Raw genomic sequence first — 20,946 nt, 5'->3', positions numbered from 1 at the left:
GCCCAAATAACGACTTGGCCCCCTTCCTCACCTGACTTAAATCCTAATGAGAACTTGTGGGCCCTTCTCAAACATGAGATTTCTAGTGAGGGAAGACAATACACCTCTTTGAACAGCATTTGGGAGGCTGTGGTTGCTGCTTCAGCGAAAGATGATCGAGAACAGATCAAGAAACTGACAGACTCCATAGATGGAAGGCTCATGGCAGTTATTGAAAAGAAGGGTGGCTATATTGGTCACTGAATATTTTTGAAAGGCCAACAATGTTAATTCAAAATGTCATTTTGTGTTACTTATTTGTTGCACCTACTCTGAGAATAAACAATTGAGTTGGGAGAAATTCTTTTTGTAATTTAGTTGCCTAATAATTGTGCACACATATGTTCCCCTGAGAAAGACAAAACTCACTTTTTCTTTGTTAAACATTCAGCTTTGAGGTTCAATAACATTTTGGATAGACTGAGAGCATTGTGTTTGTTCAACAATAAAATTAATCCTGAGGAATACAATTTGCCTAATAATTGGGCATGCAGTATAGTTTTCATTAATCAATTAACGTCATACAAAGTAAACAGTAAACAGAAAAAGAGCCAAATCAATATTTGGTGTGAACACTTTTGCCTTCAAAACAGCCCCAATTCTCCTACTTACACCCGGACACAGTTTTTCTTGGTTGTTGGCAGATAGGATGTTCCAAACTTCTTGGAGAATTCACCACAATTCTTTTATTTATTTAGGCTGTCTCAGTTACTTCTGTCTCTTCGTGTAATCCCAGACTGACCCGATGTTCAGTGGGGGGCTCTGTGAGGGCCATGTCATCTGTTGCAGGGCTCCCTGTTCTTCTATTCTATTCTATTTGCAAAAGGAATGTTTGGGAGTATAAAATATACAATTTTCTATTGACACACTAAAGTAGCAGATATAAATAACCATCTTAAGACAAATGTTTTTGTGAAACACCTTATGTGCCTAAGACTTTTGCACAGTACTGTATATGATGTCAACCATTAATGATAAAATGTTATACATCATCGCAAAGGATCTAAGCTTTCTAATGACACCTAGACTGAGCTTATAGTCCACTCAGAGGCCGAGATACTCGAAGAAACAATGGGGGTGGTGCATGAACTGAAAATCTGAGCACATCTGTGAGGGCTAAAATGCATTAGAGTGCCACCTATATTTCAGATCTGCATTTTGTAATGAAAGGTGATGAGTAAAAATTATTTTTTTTTCTAGTGCTTGCTGCCATCTAGTGGAATAAAACAGGACTTTTTGGAGGGAGACAGAGTGAACAGAACCAGAATTACATGCTTACAAATTTAGGATAAAAAATAAATAAATAAACAGATTTTTTTTTTTTATTCTATTCATCATAAGATTGTAAACATATACAATATAATTTATGAATAATTGGAGTCTTTTTTATTTTATTTGGGGGGTTTCAGAAAAATAAGACCAATTTTTGGCAATTAGTCCACAGTATGTCTAAATGGTAAACTCTTAAATTTGAGAGTAAAACTTTGCTGGCGGCAGCCTAAAAACACCCCAGAGTTGAAGAGCTTAAATTAGATTTTGATTCCCAGATTTTCAATGTGGACTTTTGAATCCTCTCCACTGTATTTCCAACTATAATCTACTCCAAACACCGTTATAGCTTTCTTTAATAGCCCAAAAGTCCAACCACATAGTCAGTACAGTTCCAATGACGCGCCACGGACAGCTCCCGAAACCCAGCCAAAGATATGTGTGAGTAGGTTAGATGTATAAGAAGGACAGACAAGAAGTCACCTTTTTGCTTCCTGAGGAGGAGAGGACTGCATGTTGACCCACCGGCTGTATAACAGGAAACAGTAAGTGAAGAGAGCAGGAAAAAGCCCAAACATTCATTTTGACGGTTAGAGGAAAGAAGATGCAGAAGATGAGAAGCACATGCATGGTGAAAAAACTGCTTTGCTGTGTTTAATATAGTGAATTTTGATGTTACAGATTAATGACTGGTTATCCAACAGTAGATTAAGAATAAAACACAATATTAAGCAGCAGTAATGGAAATGTTAAGAGCTGAATTTTAGGAAGGCCTGTCATAGGTGAGGAAAAATAGAAGTAGACTAATCAAACAACCTCAGGTAATAAATCTCAAAAACAGAATACTCTGCGAACCCAACGCAAAACTTATTGACTAACAATAAGCTTTGCTGTCTTAAGGAATTGATCGAGTCTGGTTTAGATTCCTTAATGATTCTAAACTATTTTAGAATTGTTAAAAAGAAAGAATGGACAATTTTTGAAAAAAAAAATTCTCATTGCATTCACTACCACAGAAGCCTGTTGTCAAACTGAGATAATTTCAGTTCTGAATAAATAGTGATTCTCGATTCCCAGTCCTAACTCACAGTGTAACGAAGATGACTAACAGGGAGCTTGACCAATACCGAACTATTATGGCCTGACCAGAGATGGGGCTATACATAATGGGATAGCCATATTTACCAATAAGCTCGGTGATGCTGCCACTGCGTGCACGGCTCTCTGTCTCAACTTTGAAGACACTAGTGTGTGTGATTTTGCCAGGTGTGATGAGTGAGTTCAGCAGCTCAGGGGGAGGAGTGCGAAACACCTGCTGGAGAAGCTCTAGAGACGCCGTCACCACATTATGATCCCAGTGCTGTGTGTAATGCAGGGTCAGCTCATACACCTGATGGCACAAGAACAGAGTTTACATATACACAAATACACAGCCACACACATCCAATCAATTCAACACACACAGAAAAAATAAATAAAAATAAATACCACACTTAATTTATTTGTCAGATAGAGCTCTGTCTGGTCCTTATAATGGAAGTGCATGCATGGGTGCCAGCACTTTGGTGGTCCAAAAGTCATATTTAGGCGGCACAAAAGTAATCCACAGGACTCCCGTCGATCAATGAATGTCTTCTGAAGCAAATCGTTACGCTTGTGTAAAAAATAAATCGATAATCGTCTTTTGGACCGTCAAAGTGATGGCACCCATGTATTTCCATTATAAGGACCTGACAGAGCTCTATCTTCTAAAAATCTTAATTTGTGTTCTGCTGAAGAAAGACATCTGGGATGGCATCAGGGTAAGTAAATAATGAGAGAATTTTCCTTTTTGGGTGAACTATTACTTTAATGAACAAACACAACCTGTTTTAACTAATAACACACAAATTACTGTATTGTTCTTGTATATATTGAATACATCATTCAAACATTCACAGTGTAGGTTGGAAAAAGTAAGTGAACCCCTAGGCTAATGATGTCAACAAAAGCTAATTTCAGTCAGGATATGGCAAACCTGGCATCCAGTTAAGGAAACGAGATTGGAGGTGTGGGTTAGAGCTATTTTAAGTTTGCTATTCACAAGAAGCATCTGCTGACGTTGACCATGCCTTGAAAAAAACATATCAGTAGACTTACAATCAAGAATTGTTGCTTTATGTAAAACTGGAAAGGGTTACAAATAAGAACTTAGATATTCATCTGTCCACAGTTAGAAATATTTTCTATAAATGGAGACGATTTAGTACTGTGGCTACTCTCCCTAGAAGTGGCCGTCCAGCCAAGATGACTCAAAGGGCACACCACAGAATGCTCAATGAGGTAAAAAATAACCCTAGAGTTAGAGCTAAAGACTTCATTAGGAATCACTGGAATTGGTTAACATCTGTTCATGAGTCTACTATGCGGAAAACAGGACACCACGAAGGAAGCCGCTGCTTTCCAAAAAAAAAAACATTCAGGCTGCACGTCTGAAGTTTACCAAACACCACCTAGACATTCCACAACACTACTGGGAAATTTTTTTTTTGGACTGAAGAAATTTAACTGTTTGGGAAGAACAAGCAGCACTATGCATGGCATAAAAAGGTCACCGCATACCAACATGAAAACATCATCCCAACGGTTAAGTCTTACCCTATCATATCATAAGGCTATTATAATGACATGCTGCATCTGTGGTGGCTGTGTCAGCTCTTGTACCTGGACGAGCTGCTCAGGTGAGGGGGAGACATCTGCCTCTTTACGAACAAGCCCAAAGCTGCCCTTCAGACTGGTGTTAGGAGCCTGCTGCTGAATAAGAGGCATCAGGTAGCGCAATGTCAGTAAGACACCCAGAATCAGGTGACTGGAATGCTCCTCATCCACTGGTACCACCAAACCTGTGAGAAAAAACACTGTTAATCTCGTCAACGAAATTAGAGACAACATTTTTTGTTGACAAAAGTGTTTTTTTTTTAATATTTTGTCAACGATAACGAAGACGAGACTAAAAAGACGCATCATGGCGAGAATTAAAAGATTTGAATTAAAACAATGTTGACAAAAACATAAACATAGAAAGAATTGAACACCAACAAAATGAACCGCTTTACAAACAGGTTAATAACCTCACTCAAATGCATACTATTGATACATGAGATTTATCACTATATCCACAACTTACATTTGCACAGACAATGAGGCAAATGAGTGGATGAATGTGAACTAAGTTAGGTGCTAGTCTAGAATGTGTAACTTGCGTTGTGAAAAGGAGTGGTTAAAAATATAGATTTTTCTTAATTTGAATGACTAAAAATGTCTGTGATTAACCACTGGCTGGTAAATGTTCAGATTTCAATGACCAGTGATTGAGTAATAAAGTAGTTCAAAATCTTTTCTCTGCATGTTGAGAATTAAAGTTTGATTTGACTCGTTCCTTGTAATGTGTGTCCAAAGACGAGATCAACGCAATCCATTTGTCATTGAATAAATGTCTCTTTTAATATCCTTTCTGTTCTTTAAATCAATTGTTTATCAAATTTTTATTCTAATCACAAATAGCACGGATGAGGTAAAGCCATTTGAGTCCACTATTGTTAAAGATGCTGTAAGCAGTTTTTTCATGAAAAGGTATGCAAAAAATTGTCCTACTCCCTGAAAGATATTAAGTGAAATAAGTGTGCTGAGATATCTCACCGGTCTCTGTGACAGCTCTAGACTCTTTAAACAGCATACAAAAATGTGTCCGCAGTCTGCGGACAATGACGCTTTCTGTCTGTCAATCATTTTGTGCGTTTTCATAGTATTGTAGTTGCAGCGAATTATTGAGGCATAATGCATTTTTATGCCATGCTATTTATAACAAATATCAGTTGAGGGAGCTATTTTGCAGCTGTTATTTTTAACAACCGTTTCTGCTCTCAATAAAGCTCATTTTGTTATCTTTGGAGTTGGGGGTTTTGGAAAGAGGGGGCGTGGCTAATCCAACAGCTCTCTCTCATGGAAGTAGAATGGCTGAAATCACTTACAGCGCCTTTAACATGTGCTCCTTTACAGATGCTGTTTACAGAACTTCCAGTTTTCTTAAAGAGGCAGTACCGATTTTTAGCACTTGCTCTACAAATCAATGTAAACAGTATAAATTACGCATTAAACAATAAACATGTAACAAAATATAATATATGCATAATATAATATTTATCGATGGAATACATGGATTTGTACATTTTTAAAAATGTAACCAACATGATGAAAAACAAATCAAATATAATTTGTAAAAATAATATTTTTGTAATGTACCTAGTTAAATGGTCCCCTGTATAATTAATAGCATTAGCTGGGAGAAAATTTCTTTCATATGTAAGCAAAATGGACATTATATCTGAAATATGCCCATATGAATCAATATCGAATTGAACTGGAATCAAAAGCTTGTGAATCGAATTGGGAAATCTGTATCAAAACCCAGCCCTAGTTGTGAATTGCTATTTATGGAAAAATGCCCTACACGCAATGCAATATCCTAAACTGGCTAAAACATGGAAAATTAATAACAGTCTATAAAGCATTAAGAAATCAGAACTTAAAAAGTAACTAATACTTTTGTATATTCATTTTATGCTATTATTCAGCACAACAAGGACAGTTGTCTTTTTCTGTATAATTTATATGTTTAATTGCTACATATTTAAATTAATAAATGTTTATAAATTTTTCTGAATGTTTGAATATTTGATTAAAGGTTAATTTGTTACAGTTTGACTTGTTTTTTTTTTTTCTTTTTGCACATTATTATCAACTAAAATGTGTTATTTTGTTGACTCAAATTGTATGCCATTTTATATACAGTAAAAATGACAAAAATGAATATATGACGAAATATTGACTAAATTTAAAGGACATTTTCGTCAAAAGACAAACTATGACTAAAATAAAAAAAATTTAAAACATTAACACAGAAAGAAAGAAAGAAAGACTTTCAGTTAAGTCTTTGGCATTTGAAACACACAGTAGATTTGTAAGTGTTTTAGAGTGTGTGTGGGTGTCTTACCAAGCAGCACATTAAGAAGCCAGGTGTAGAAGTAGTGTGTTCTGCGTGAGTGCTGACACACGCTGACGGCAGAGCTGGCCGCTGTGCGGCGGATAGTTGGAGAGCTGGATTTCAGATTGGCAACAAAGGCCTTCAGCAGCATCTACACGCGCACACGCGCACACACGCACAGGATAAAATCATGAGTAACCCATTCAAAAAAAACCTGTATGAATGAGTCATTTAAACAGGGGCAGAGACCATCTTTAAGTACCTTAAAGTAATGTTCTTTGTAAGCAAATACCATAACAGAAAACCAGGAATATTATGGGGACTTGTGCACACCCACTGAACTTTGAATTTGTGTTTCCCCATTGTGAATGTGTTCTTCTGCAAGTAATTTTTAAATACAGATTGTAGAGCCGAGGAGGGCGGGGCCGGGCTGGAATGAGACACACCCGGTCCCCAATCAGCCTGATGGGGCGCGCGAGGGATAAAGGCGGCCGGGGACGACAGTTCGAGAGAGAGAGAATTGCAGGCAGCTGTACTGTGTGTTTTCAGTTGTGTGTTTTGGTTAATAAATTGTTATTTAAGTTGTCAAGCCGGTTCTCGCCTCCTACTTTCCACGAAACCCCCTTACACTGGTGCCGAAACCCGGGAAGGAGGAGGGATTCCCGTCGCAGGGTCCTCGACACTGCCGTCCACCCAGGGGAGCACCGCTGCCGTCCGACGGGGGACGGAGTAGCCCGACCACCCGGATGCGGGGAACGGCCGCCGTCCGCGAGGCGAGTGGAGATGGGACTCCCCGACCGCCTGGACGAAACCCCCTTACACAGATGTAATCATCTCAAGAGGTATTCTATCTAGTTTTTATTTTATTTTTTACCCAATTTGGAATGCCCAATTCCCAGTGCGCTTTTAAGTCCTCGTGGTCGCGTAGTGATTTGCCTCAATCCAGGTGGCAGAGGATGAATCCCAATTGCCTCTGCGTCTGAGACCATCAATTCACGCATCTTATCACGTGTCTTGTTGAGCATGTTGCCACAGAGACATAGCGCGTGTGGAGGCTTCACGGCATCCACCTCGGCATCTGCGCTCAACTCACCACGCGCCCCACTGAGGTTACCCCATGTGACTCTACCCTCCCTAGCAACCGGGCCAATTTGGTTTCTTAGGAGACCTGGCTGGAGTCACTCAGCACGCCCTGGGATTCAAACTAGCGAACTAGCGAGCTCCAGGGGTGGTAGTCAGCATCTTTTACCACTGACCTACCCAGGCCCCCTTTCTATCTAGTTTTTAAACAGTAGTTAACAAGCACTCCTGGAATGTTTGCATAGCTACACAGCTTGTTATTTCCTTGCAAATTATTTATTTACAACAGCAGCTGATATTTAAGCATAAAAGAATAGCACTAAAACTCTCCTCCTCTTTGTATTTTAAAAAGTGAATGTGATCTTGGCAGGAGAACAAATTCCATCCCTCTCCTACTGACATGAGGGAGAGGTGGTAGAGGAGGAAGTTCATGGATAATTCAATCCAGTCTGAGTCACATTCCATATTGAGAAAATGATGTCACCACTGTACATTCACAGAAGCTAACAGTGAGGGAAATCCCACACTGAGGTGCCAAATGAACAGAATTCAGGTCAAGGAAAACTAATTGACAATTCAAAGTAATGAGGGCTTCCTAAATGGTTAATAATGTGGTGGCATAACTTTTGAATAGGAAAAAAGCTATTGGCTTAGCTTACAATTGTTCCGTTGTGGTTTTTATCTAGCTTAAAGCTGAAGTGTGCATTTTTTTGATGTTATAACTTAAAATATGGAAAGACAACAATAAGTAAGCCATTAGTAGGATGATTCCTCTGAAAAGTGTAAACAATGTGGCGCTTTCAAAACATTTCTCTGTTTGCTTGAGCATACCGACTAGCCCGTCACCGCAACACTGGCTTAACCAATGGTGTGATGATCTGTTTGTTTGACCAATAGCAGACAGGAAGTGTTTGGAAAACCTGTTAGAAAACAACATTCTTCTCATTCCGTATGGTGACGCTAGTGCCGAAGAAAATACACAGCTTTTAGATTATTTCTTTACAATACTGAACTCATGAACAGCAATACCTTTATCTCTCCATCATTGCCAAAGTGTCCGAGGGCAGCCATGATTTTAGGAATTGAGGAAGACAGAGTTTCCTGTACCGTCTCCTCTTGACGTTTAGTGATCCGGGTCAGACATGGCAACAGATTCACCAAGTACGGCCTGAGAACAGAGAGATAGAGAGGATGAACAAAAATATTAATTTAAGAATGATTGATCGCGGAACATTTTAATTACAAACATGTCACAGTTTAAGTCTAAATCAACACAACTAGAACAGCAAAAGCTGACCCAGTGTCAGATTTTATTTCTGAGCAAACCAACACAGTAAATAGCTTCAAGTCAGAAATCATACCTGCATTTCTGTGGACGCACCAGGTGAGCGAGCTCAGCAAACCTCCAGAGAGCTGCCCGCAGACTCCGAGAGGCAGCATTCTGTAATAACAGAAAGAGCAGTGCTTGATTAGTGCTCTGTGTATGTCCTCAGAGATCATCAGACCACTTTACATATGATGTATAAACCATTCTCTCCCCCAAAACAAAAACAGTTAAGGCTTGTACACACCAAGCACGAAATGAAACGAAAATGTATAACGAATCATAAACGAAACAAAAAAATACTTAAAAAATAGATATAGCCCATTGGACAACACAGATTACACTTGCAAGTAGGATTAGAAATATGTTGCCATGTAGATGTACTGTAACAATATTATAGCTGTTTTTCTAAAATGGTGCTATAGTATACATAAAGTAGATATAGTATACATGTCAGCAATTGCTTTTCACTTGAATTGTTTCTGCTCCACCTGTTTATTACTGCTATACTGTATGTCTTTTCTTTGTGCTCAGTTTTCTTTGTGCTCAGTTTTCTCTAAAAAAAAATAAAAATAAAAAAAAAAAACTTTTTTTTGTCCCTGGTGTAAATCCATCCACGTTGCTTTTGATTCAAAATCTTGTTCGATACAAATATTCATTCTTGGTGTGAATATATTTCATCCTCAGAGCATAGAGAATTCAAGTGTAATATGATTTACCTTTTTAATCTCTTTGTACAGCTCAAGCTGCAGTCTAGGTAAATTGGAATCCATCAAAGCCTGAGAAAAAAGAAAAGAAAAAAAAACATTAAAATTCAAGTTAAATACCAATATAATGTAATAGCTCATTAGAATACAAATTATATATATATATAATCTATACAGCACTTTGATGATTTTGTTGAGGCACTCATCAGCCACCATCCTGACGTCAGACTCCTTGTCGTCACTGCACAGCAAGAACATTTCCATGGCAATTCCAAGAAGTTTCTGGAACTCTGGTGATGTCCTAATAACAGAATCGTAACACAGAGGTCTCAGTGGAATGACATGCATAACATATTCAAAGTAAAGTTAGACCAATATATCTGTTTTACCAAATAATCTGTGCCAATAGTTTTTTTTTTTTTTTTTTCCTACTGTTTATCGACATAGTTGCCGATTTCCGTGTTTCTTCGCCGGAGCTTTCTACAGATAGAACGACTTGGTTCTACACAATAACAGAAACCTCTAGAGGTGAAATAAAAACAATCACTGATACCTCGTGGGGATTTGCTGCATCTAACTCTTTCATCATTGACAATATTCATCCATATTTTTTTAACCTCACCTCTATGCATATTTTGTTATTTTGATTAAATAAAAAAGTGTCCTAATTGAAGCGAGGTTTATAAAGAAAAATTTGGTTATATGGAAATGTGCCCTGTCAGCACATACTACATCGTGTCTCCAATTTAAAAGTAGCACCCTGTAGCTCCGGTTGCCTACTGAAGCGAAGCAGGTTTGAACCTGGATGGGAGACCTCCTTGGGAAAACTATGGTTGTTGCAGGAAGTGAGTCTAGCAGGGGGTACTTACCCTGCAGTCTATGTGGGTCCTAATGCCTAATTGGCACAGTTCAGATAATAATGAAACACCTCATCTTGTGAAATATAAATATACTGTATATACACACACACACGCACACACACACACTCTAGTGGTCGACCAACATATCGCAGAGGCCGATATATTAGCCAATATTCTGACTTTTTTAATTATCGGCATTGGCCGATAAATTTTCCCCTTTGGCCGATTTGCTTCTTGAGGCTGCCCAGAATCACCTGCTTGCATGCGAAGCAACTGAGACATGCCACGGTTCGTTTTGTTGTTACATGCCATTGTGTTATTACAATAATAGACCGGTGTGCAACACGGTGTCATTTAAACGGTCTGCATATCAGAGCCGCAGCAGACACGTTTGAGCTCATAATGTTAATGTGCTCGCCTGTTTCATTCTCCCTCTCTCTTAACAGTTGAACTTGTAACTTTTAACCGTCTTGTCTAATGATAAAAAGGCAAATATCAATAAAACTCATTTCATATACCGTCTGCAATCCAGCATCCTGTGGAGCGTCATTAATTACCTCTAAAGCACATATTCTAACAGCCTCTCCTCAGCAGTTCCCTGTAACTTTTAACTTTCCTTTCTATTGTTAAAAGGCAAATATCAATAAAACTTCTATTATATACGGTCTGCAAATATGCAGATATCTCATTTAAACAGATGTAATTCACGAATCTCCAGCGTTTTCATACCGTCGAGCACTCATCTATCTTCCTCTGAAGCACGTATTCTATAAGCCAGAATCAAAAGTTCAGGATCAGGATCTAAAGTTCCTCCGATTCACAAATCATGATGGTCACTCCGTGACAGTCCAAGCAGGCAATCCAGGGCGTTTAAACTGTCAGGAGATTGCTGCTCGCACTGGATCCACAGGAGCGCGTGAATGCAACTTCAAAGTAAAAGCGCTTCACGTATGCTATAAGTAAATGTCTTATTCACCATGCACTGTATGTGCAATTGGTTTGATTCTGTATTTTTTGAGAAAACGCGATCGCTAAAGTGGACATGCCATCAATGGTTCCTGGACTACTGTGTGTACTGTTATTACCTTCTTCCTAATATATTAATTTCTTCCTGTGCAAATAAATTACTAAACTTTGATGACTAAACAGAAAAAGTTTTGTGTGAATTTGAGTAAATAAGAGTTAATACATTTCTTTTTAGCAATTTTATGTTTATGTTATTTACTATAACTGTGTGATATATCGGTATTGTATCGGCCTATAGGCCACCCTGCTCTCTGGATATCGGCATTGGCCTTTAAAAAACCCATATCGGTCATCCACTAATATATACATCGTTATAAAGTCTGGGCCAGTCATAGTAAGGAAAGACTAAGAAAATGTGACATTCTATAAATCGATTTGATAAACTATTGGCCAATTAATCTGTTATCTACATTTTCCACCACCTTAGTTATCGTATCTGCAAAACCACTATCGGCCAACCTAAATTCAAAGATGCTTAGCTTACAAAATATGGGCAAGAGTTTTGAAATTAGCAACAAAACTTCAAACTATCTATAAAAGACCGGCCATCTGGACAGGGAGAATTCCTGGCTCAGATAAAACATGCACACTATGTATATTAAGTCCTGAAAAAGGCATTTAGACTTGGCAAAACTACTTAGTTTACAAAGAGAAGAGAGGTTGAAGAGAATACCTACATATCTGAGCAATGCAAAAACCCTGTGGTTTATCTATTCATCTGTGTTTCAACTACAACTTAGCTACAATATTATTGGTAATATATCAAAGGAGATGCCACAAGATAACTGAGGATGGGGCTTCATACAGCTCCCTGCATTGTGTATATGACCTAGGCCTATACGGACAATAAATCAGACTGCGCGCATTCAGTGCTCAAGCACTCAAATGATGATGAAATTTACATCACGTACGCAGACGCTCAGCATTCGCGTCTGACCAAAGTATACTTTGGCCTTTAATGCAACAGCCCAGGCTCTTGTTCAGAGTAGCAGGGGACAAGAGTAGCATGGCCAATAAAGCCAAATCATTATAAAACATAAACGAACTCTTATCTAACTAAATTAACACCTAATACACTGTAGTAATGTCAGCAGCACAGTTTTGTTAACTATATCTAGCAGGCTAATGTGCCTTAGAACTTCAAATACTTTGAGGTCCTTGTCTTGCATTGAGTAAACACAATAGTATTATAATGCATTAACAATTTATATAGTCATTTAGTGGCAAAATAACTTTATCCAAATCCACTGCTAAGAAAGTGAGACCTCAGTTTCAAGACCCCATGAAATCGCTTGACAAGCGCAGTTTTCTGTCCTGTGTTGACGTATTTCCTATTGAAGAAGGAAGTTTAGGCAGGACATATTGAAGGGCTTGTCCTTTTTATTTTTAAATACCCAATAGGCTTTAGCTACATATTGAACTATTATTTGCTACTTTTCAGTTCCAGGGGAAGGGATGTACAGTACTATAGAAGTATTCAATTAGCTCTGCGGCATATGTAATGCTTACAAGTCCAGCTTTAGAACAATAACATAAAAAAAAATATTTCATCTGTTTAATTCAGGGCTTCAGGTGAAGATCAAGTGCTCTTCTGTCATCAATGATGCGTTTACATGCACGTTCTTACACCGATTATGGTTATTAAGCAGACAACGCGTGTGGTCATGCAAACGCAATAAACGGTGTTCCTTTATCGGTGTAATGTCATAAACGGCGTAAAAATAAACTGGTCGACACAGGTAGATTTTTGCCCATTACACCAGTTTCGCGTGGCATGTAAACAACTTTACTGGTGTTCTTACGAGCTTATCCAATGTGCGCAGGTGTTGAGCGCACATCTCTTTGCGGTTTCACGCCAAAAGAAGAAGAATAATGCAATTATTTCAAATCTTGTGTAAAAATGGTTTTCTTTGTCAGATTTTTTATATAAGCTGATTTTTGGGAGTAATCAGCCTATTGGTGTGCATGTAAACATGCTCAATAACTCGGTATGTGTCTTTCGTTGTAGAGTGAGTGTTCCGTACTCAAAAACAACACTGCATCAGTGATGAACAGAGGAAGTGCAGCCAAGATGGTAGTTTTAGTGGCTGGTGTGCGTGTTTTTGTGTGTGTCAGTGGGGTGATAGGTTGTTTGCACGATTTTATGACGGGCCAGTTTGGGTCAAAGTCCAGGGCCTGAGCACTAATGTTCAGCTGTTCACTACATCTGTAGCATACTAAAGTTTTCTAAGAATCTGAAACACACACATTTTAAAACCTCTAAAGCTTGAGGTAAAAGACATGTATTGGTTGTTTCTTGATGGTGTGGAACCTCTGTCAAAAAATACTCTAATCTTTAAAGGAGACCCAGCAAGATTGATTATATTTTTTTATAGACGACAGGAGATGTAAGAAGGAAAAGAACAGATTTCTACAACAACGGATGCACTAATTATCTGCTTTGTTATCTACATTCCTAATAAACACTCGTGACTAGAGGTCGACCGATAGTGGATTTTGCCAATACCGATAACTTAGGTGGTGGAAAAGGCTGATAACAGATTAATTGGTCAATAGTTTTTAAAATAAATGTATAAAAATAAAAATAATAATAATATTTTGACTATGATGACAGAGACATAGACTTAGGCCACAAGAGCCCAAAATGAACAAAAACCCAGATGCAGTATATTGTGCAACCAAAATCCTAATAATAACCAGAAAAAAAATAACTATTTGGTGCATTAAACGGGATTTTTAACTATGAAGAAGCCTGGAATACACTTAATGTTTCTAATTTTGAAATGACAGAGACTTGGCTCTGTTAGAATTCTCTATATTAAAGTATTTACCAAATTAAACTTTTTATAGCCTATATTAAATTAAAATACCAGATTGAGGATTTTGTTTATATATATATCACCAGATTAGTTTTTTTCTATTGTATACAAAAGGAACATGGAGTGAAAAAAAAAGAAAAAAAAAATATTGGCAACTATCTGCACAGATTATTTTCAGATAACGGATAGTTCCAAAAAGCAACTATCGGCACGATTAATCGGTAAGACCGATATATCGGTCTACCTCTACTTATGACATTACACCTTTAGAACATGGTACTGTAGATACAAATCTGCTACAAAGGAAATGTGTTGACAATTTTGAAACAAAATACAGATGGTCAAAAAGGTGAGTGTTGGATTGAAGGATAGTCCATTACTAATATACTTCAAAGAGATCTTTTAAAAACATCTGCACTGGCCCTTTAAACCTACTAAAATAATATAATGCAACAGGGCTGCAACTAACGATTATTTTGATAATCGAGTAATCTTCAATTATTTCTTCAATTAATCGATTAATTGGATAAACCAAATTTTATTTCCTTTATTTCATTCAAATTAGATTTTTAAGGGCGTATCTGGTTCGATTTACACTACTAAATTCACAATTCTACACTCTCACAAAACTTTAAACAAAGCCTGAATCATGAAAAGATCATTTGTTTATTATTATTATTACTTTAAGTACATATGCAAAACAGTTCCTTTACTTGTAAAATGTTAAGTATTGTTCATTAAAGAGTCAAATGATCCATCTGGAATGGAGAGGGACAAAAAATAATCAGCCCAGGAGTGGGACAAAAAACAATCAGCTCAGCAGAGGGCAATGGTGACACCAAAATAGAAATATTATAATTCTACCCAGCTGAAAAAAAATACATAATTATGTTTGATACATGTGCTTGTACACGGTCACTGATTACAAACATTTTAAGTATTTTAAATTAATATTGTATGTTTTAAATTAGTATTGTTTCTAAATTATTATTTTCAAAAAATGCATTTTAATGATAGTGTATTCTTATCCAGTGAAATAATGTTTGTCATAGTATAAATTTACTAGTGAAATCAGACATTACATTTGGAATTATTAGGAAGACTATCAAATATCAGGACCCTTAGCATTATTATACATTATATTCAGCATTACAGTTTAATATAGTACAATCATCTGTAAATGCAGTGCAAATTCACTCTTGTTCTGAAAAGTCTCATCTCATTTTATTACATGCGCTTTCATGATGAGGAAAAATCAAAACACTTAAAACCCTACACTTTGACCGCTGAGACATCAGTGTGATATCCATGAGAGCTGCACAATTGATTACTGAAATCGATGTATTATGCTGTACGATTACTAAACAGCAAAGCACAGTCTAATCAAAATGACTGCGTTCTCTTTTTCCATTGTGATCCATTTGACTGACGCAGATGCGTGCTTATTTGCTCCGCGAAGTTTAACGGAGACTCGCAGTCACGTGTGGTAAAGACAGACAGTATTACGAAATACATGCCTGATTTTCAATTCATAACATGTAAACATTATAAAGCATTGAAAATAGCAGTAAAATGTAAGTGATGCACTGGAAAGAAACAACTCTTAAGCGCATCAAACAGCACAATCACTGCGTCAATGCACCTGACGCAGCAAACACTCGAGGTTAAACTGTATGCTTATTATGATCTTCTTGGAAGTGTTAGTGCTCTCGTGCGCTGGACATCTTGGGTCATGTTTTTTTCCACTTTAACTTGTCTCCGTCGTTTTTCAAACGAGTTATCATGCAACACATTTTTCATGGGGCTGTAAAGTGAGGTCACTGACGGAGCTTCTGTGCTCGCGGCATACAGATGAAGTCAGAAGTTTACATACACTTAGGTTGAAGTCATTAAAACTAATTTTTTTAACCACTCCACAGATTTTATATTAGCAGTTTTGGCAATTCATTTAGGACATCTACTAAGTGCATGACACAAGTCTTTTTTCCAACAACTGTTTACAGACAGATTGTTTCACATTTAATTGACTATATCACAATTCCAGTGGGTCAGAAGTTTACATACACTAAATTAACTGTGCCTTTAAGCAGCTTGGAAAATTCCAGAAAATTATGTCAAGCCTTTAGACAATTAGCTTCTGATAGGAGGTGTACTGAATTGGAGGTGTGCCTGTGGATGTATTTTAAGGCCTACCTTCAAACTCAGTGCCTCTTTGCTTGAAATCATGGAAAAATCAAAAGAAATCAGCCAAGACCTCAGAAAAAAAAAAAATTGTGGACCTCCACAAGTCTGGTTCATCCTTGGGAGCAATTTTCTAAATGCCTGAAAGTACCACGTTCATCTGTACAAACAATAGTACGCAAGTATAAACACCATGGGACCACGCAGCCATCATACCACTCAGGAAGGAGACACATTCTGTCTCCTAGAGATGAACGTAGTTTGGTGTGAAAAGTGCAAATCAATGCCAGAACAACAGCAAAGGACCTTGTGAAGACTCTGGAGGAAACAGGTAGACAAGTATCTATATCCACAGTAAAACGAGTCCCATATCAACATAACCTGAAAGGCTGCTCAGCAAGGAAGAAGCCACTGCTCCAAAACAGCCATAAAAAAGCCAGACTACAGTTTGCCAATGCACATGGGGACAAAGATCTTACTTTTTGGAGAAATGTCTTCTGGTCTAATGAAACAAAATTGGAACTGTTTGGCCATAATGACCATTGTTATGTTTGGAGGAAAAAGGGAGAGGCTTGCAAGCCGGAGAACACCATCCCAACCGTGAAGTAAGGGGGTGGAAGCATCATGTTGTGGGGGCGTTTTGCTGCAGGAGGGACTGGTGCACTTCATAAAAATGATGGCATCATGAGGAAGGAAAATTATGTGGATATATTGAAGCAACATCTCAAGACCTCAGCCAGGAAGTTAAAGCTTGTTCGCAAATAGGTCTTCCAAATGGACAATGACCCCAAGCATACCTCCAAAGCTGTGGCAAAATGGCTTAAGGACAACAAAGTCAAGGTATTGGAGTGGCCATCACAAAGCCCTGACCTCAACCGATAGAAAATTTGTGGGCAGAACTGAAAAAGCATGTGCAAAGGAGGCCTACAAACCTGACTCAGTTACACCAGTTCTGTCTGGAGGAATGGGCCAAAATTCCAGCAACTTGTGAGAAGCTTGTGGAAGACTACCCAAAATGTTTGACCCAAGTTAAACAATTTAAAGGCAATGCTCCCAAATACTAACAAAGTGTATGTAAACTTCTGACCCACTGTGAATGTGATGAAAGAAAGAAAAGCTGAAATAAATCATGCTCTCTACTATTATTCTGACATATCACATTCTTTTTTTTATTTTTTTTTATCCCCTTTTCTCCCAATTTGAAATGGCCAATTCCCACTACTTAGTAGGTCCTCGTGGTGGTCCTCGTGGTGGCACGGTTACCTCAATCCGGGTGGCGGAGGATAAGTCTCAGTTGTCTCCGCATCTGAGACAGTCAATCCACGCATCTTATCACGTGGCTTGTTGAGCATGACACCGCGGAGACTCCGCATGTGGAAACTCATGCTACTCTCCGCGAGACATGCACAACTTGCCACGCGCCCCATTGAGAGCGAGAACCACTAATCGTGACCACGAGGAGGTTACTCCATGTGACTCTACCCTCCCTAGCAACCAGGCCAATTTGGTTGCTTAGGAGACCTGGCTGGATTTACTCAGCATGCCCTGGATTCAAACTCACGACTCCAGGGGTGGTAGTCAGAGTCAATACTCACTGAGCTACTCAGGCCCCTGACATTTCACATTCTTAAAATAGTGATCCTAACTGACCTAAGACGAAAAGTTTTCTACGATTAAATGTCAGGAATTGTGAAAAATTTAGTTTAAATGTATTTGGCTAAGGTGAATTTAAACTTCTGACTTCAACTGTATATCCAACTAATCGATAATAAAATTAATTGTCGATAATTTTCATTATCGATTAGTTGTCGCTGCCCTATACTGCAATGTCAGTAAAATGCACTGAAGCTCAGCTGTGTATCAGGAAAATCAGCCATAGGTTTGCTAGAAGACTACAGCCTCAGATAGCAGCACCATCATATATATTTTATCAGTATGGTTAATTTAGGATTCAGTTGAAAGAACTGGATTTTGAGAAGTTTGCTGTCACTCTCAGTAATAATTGAGGATTTTTCTTTTTGAAAACAGTCATTGAATTTGCGTTGTTAATGTGAAAAAAGCCAACCCAGCCTCAGCATCAACAGGCTTTCGCCAATGACTCATAAAATGTGACCAAATCTGATTATCCTTAATCTGATGTGTCTTTTCAACAGTGGTCCTGGACTGCTCATTGACTACAGCATACCTCAGCGACTGTGCCATGATGTTTTCGCATATCGTCATACAATGAGTCACTCTGTCCTTTTTGGTTGTAGCAAGGTCTTTTTTCCTGTAAGGAAACACAACATTACTCTGGATGTCATCACAATAAACAAAATAATGGCCAGCCCATAATAAACAGTTATAAATTCTGGGTATTTCTTGGCATTCAATGGATAGAACTAACTTCAGAGACAACATTGCAAATCAGCTTTATAATGTGAAATCACAGAGTCCTCATGCTAATGGCTCATTCCTGACAATTCGGTGACATTTCAGCTTTGAAACGTTTGAAAAGCAAAACATACTTTTAAAAGTATCTTTATGTTTCATCATTAAAGGGACATGTTAAAGATTATTTTAGTCTTAGTTTGACCAGTATATGACTGAAAAAAAATCAGGGGCTGTATGTATAAAACTTCTCAGAAATACTCCTAAGAATAATCTTAAGCTTTGACTTAAGTGTTAAAAAAACTCTTAGCAAAGAGTAGGACTTGTGTAAGAGTAGGAGTTTTTATAAAGGTGCTAAAAGCAACTTTCAGCAAAGTCTAAGACTGATTCTTAAGTGCTGACTTAAGTGACACATAAGTGTTGTGAAATAAGGACTACAATGATGTTGAGCCAAAATGGCCGCCCTCAAACACTGAATAAGCCAACAGTGAGCCTGCAAGGGTAATATGTCCCAACTGGTATGACAACATTCATTAATTCATGATTCAATACAACACATTATAAAACAATGTTTTGATAATAGGTTATTTTCTGTTAATTAATTATTTGATTAATATAATTTTATTTCCTGTATTTTAAACATTATTCCACATATTGGCGAATGTTGTCCACAAACAATGTGTAAATCGAAGGCAACAAAAAATCTAAATGCTAAATCTTGCAATATAATCATATATGCTTTTTCATTTTATCAAAACAAACATTTTCCAGTTTTTATGTAGATGGACAATTTAAAATCACATAATGTCATAATAGAGTCACATGGGGTAACCTCCTTGTGGTCGTGATTAAGTGGTACTCGCTCTCAATGGGGCGCGTGGTAAGTTGTGCGTGGATCGTGGAGAGTAGCATGAGCCTCCACATGCTGCGAGTCTCCGCGGTGTCATGCACAGAGCCATGTGATAAAACGCGCGGATTGACTGTCTCAGAAGCGGAGGCAACTGAGACTTGTCATCCGTCACCCGGATTGAGGCGAGTAACCGCGCCACCACGAGAACCTAGTAAGTAGTGGGAATTGGGCATTCCAAAATTGGGGAGAAAAGGGGATAAAATAAAATTTTAAAAAATAAAAATAATAAGAATAAATAAAAAAAACAGTAGAAGTCCCTTTTTGTTTTCATTCATTTTATTCATTATACAACTGTAATATAATAATAAAAAATAAAAAAAATGACTGTGTTAGGGTAATAAGAATCTTCATCGAAAGCGATGGGAATAGGAAAATGCAAAAATTCTTATTGGTCCTAATTATCTGCTTAATTTTCTTTACGAAAAAATATAATTTCATATTTCTTTTTTGCATTTATTTGGTGTTAAATATGCCCAAGACATTTTCTTGACATGCTTCGTGAGAATCACCAATAATAGCATCAAAGCATTAAAACAGCACTGACTGCATTAACAACATCAGTTGAGCACTCACTGTTTCTGGACGAGCTCTTCGGCCGACAGCGGGCCTTGCTGCTGCTGGAATGATTTGAGCGACTCAAACGCCTTCATTAGCTTCTCCATGGTGGCCATTTTAACAGAAGCTCTTATCTAGATGTAGTCTGATTGCAGAGCTGATAATATTTACAAACTCAAAATCACAACCAGTGTTAACAGCACTGATACCGAGCGCTGTGCAGAATGTCGCAGGGTAATTGAAGGTGTCGCCGAGATCGGACACCACTTACAGTGGCCAAAGCCCTTAAATCAGATCTACACTTCACACACCATCCGATTATGACAAGTATTCAAACTAAATGATCAGAAGATAGTTGATAACCTGTCCAGTTCTGAAAGCCATCTTAAAGCAGTGTTAAGGGAGCAACGTTTCTGCTGTATTTCCGGGTTATTAAACCCTGTCCAAATAAAAGTCTTCAACTTCATAATAAAAGAATACGGTGAGTGGGTGTGACATGTATTTAGATAGTAATAAAGAATGAAAACAGCCCATGTAATAATGAAACATATCATCAATGCTGAATGTATTTAATAAAAGAAAATGAAATAATTATCTAACTACACATCCAGCTGTCTTTATTCTTCAAACAAATAAATGTTTAAAAAGTAAAACTATATATATATATATATATATATATAAGTAATAATTGTTTGAATGTGACATTTTAAAGGCTTGCAGTGCAGAATACTCATTTACCATTGTCCACGTTCTCTGAAAATTGTATTCAGTCCATGAGAAGAC

At 37.7% G+C, this 20,946-nt stretch overlaps 1 protein-coding gene across 3 annotated transcripts in view; it reads right to left on the bottom strand.

Annotated features, from left to right (window-relative positions):
* Positions 1-20,577, bottom strand: part of LOC127443871 (huntingtin-like) — a 78,842-nt gene extending 58,265 nt beyond the window's left edge. For 2 of the 3 annotated variants that reach the window (XM_051702865.1, XM_051702866.1), the window contains exons 1-10: positions 20,182-20,577; positions 18,514-18,597; positions 9,623-9,743; positions 9,455-9,514; positions 8,773-8,852; positions 8,441-8,579; positions 6,341-6,482; positions 4,012-4,190; positions 2,494-2,698; positions 1,792-1,836 (exon numbers count right to left, since the gene is read on the bottom strand). In XM_051702865.1, coding sequence (XP_051558825.1) covers positions 1,792-1,836; positions 2,494-2,698; positions 4,012-4,190; positions 6,341-6,482; positions 8,441-8,579; positions 8,773-8,852; positions 9,455-9,514; positions 9,623-9,743; positions 18,514-18,597; positions 20,182-20,279 — 1,153 coding nt within the window. In that variant the 5' untranslated portion in view covers positions 20,280-20,577. The remainder of the gene's footprint in view (positions 1-1,791; positions 1,837-2,493; positions 2,699-4,011; positions 4,191-6,340; positions 6,483-8,440; positions 8,580-8,772; positions 8,853-9,454; positions 9,515-9,622; positions 9,744-18,513; positions 18,598-20,181) is intronic. The other variant, XM_051702868.1, reaches the window with a different exon arrangement.
* Positions 20,578-20,946: the final 369 nt, after the last annotated feature.

The sequence above is a fragment of the Myxocyprinus asiaticus genome, chromosome 7, assembly GCF_019703515.2.
Source record: "Myxocyprinus asiaticus isolate MX2 ecotype Aquarium Trade chromosome 7, UBuf_Myxa_2, whole genome shotgun sequence".
Lineage (NCBI taxonomy): Eukaryota > Metazoa > Chordata > Actinopteri > Cypriniformes > Catostomidae > Myxocyprinus > Myxocyprinus asiaticus.
This window is presented reverse-complemented; position numbering and strand designations above follow the sequence as displayed.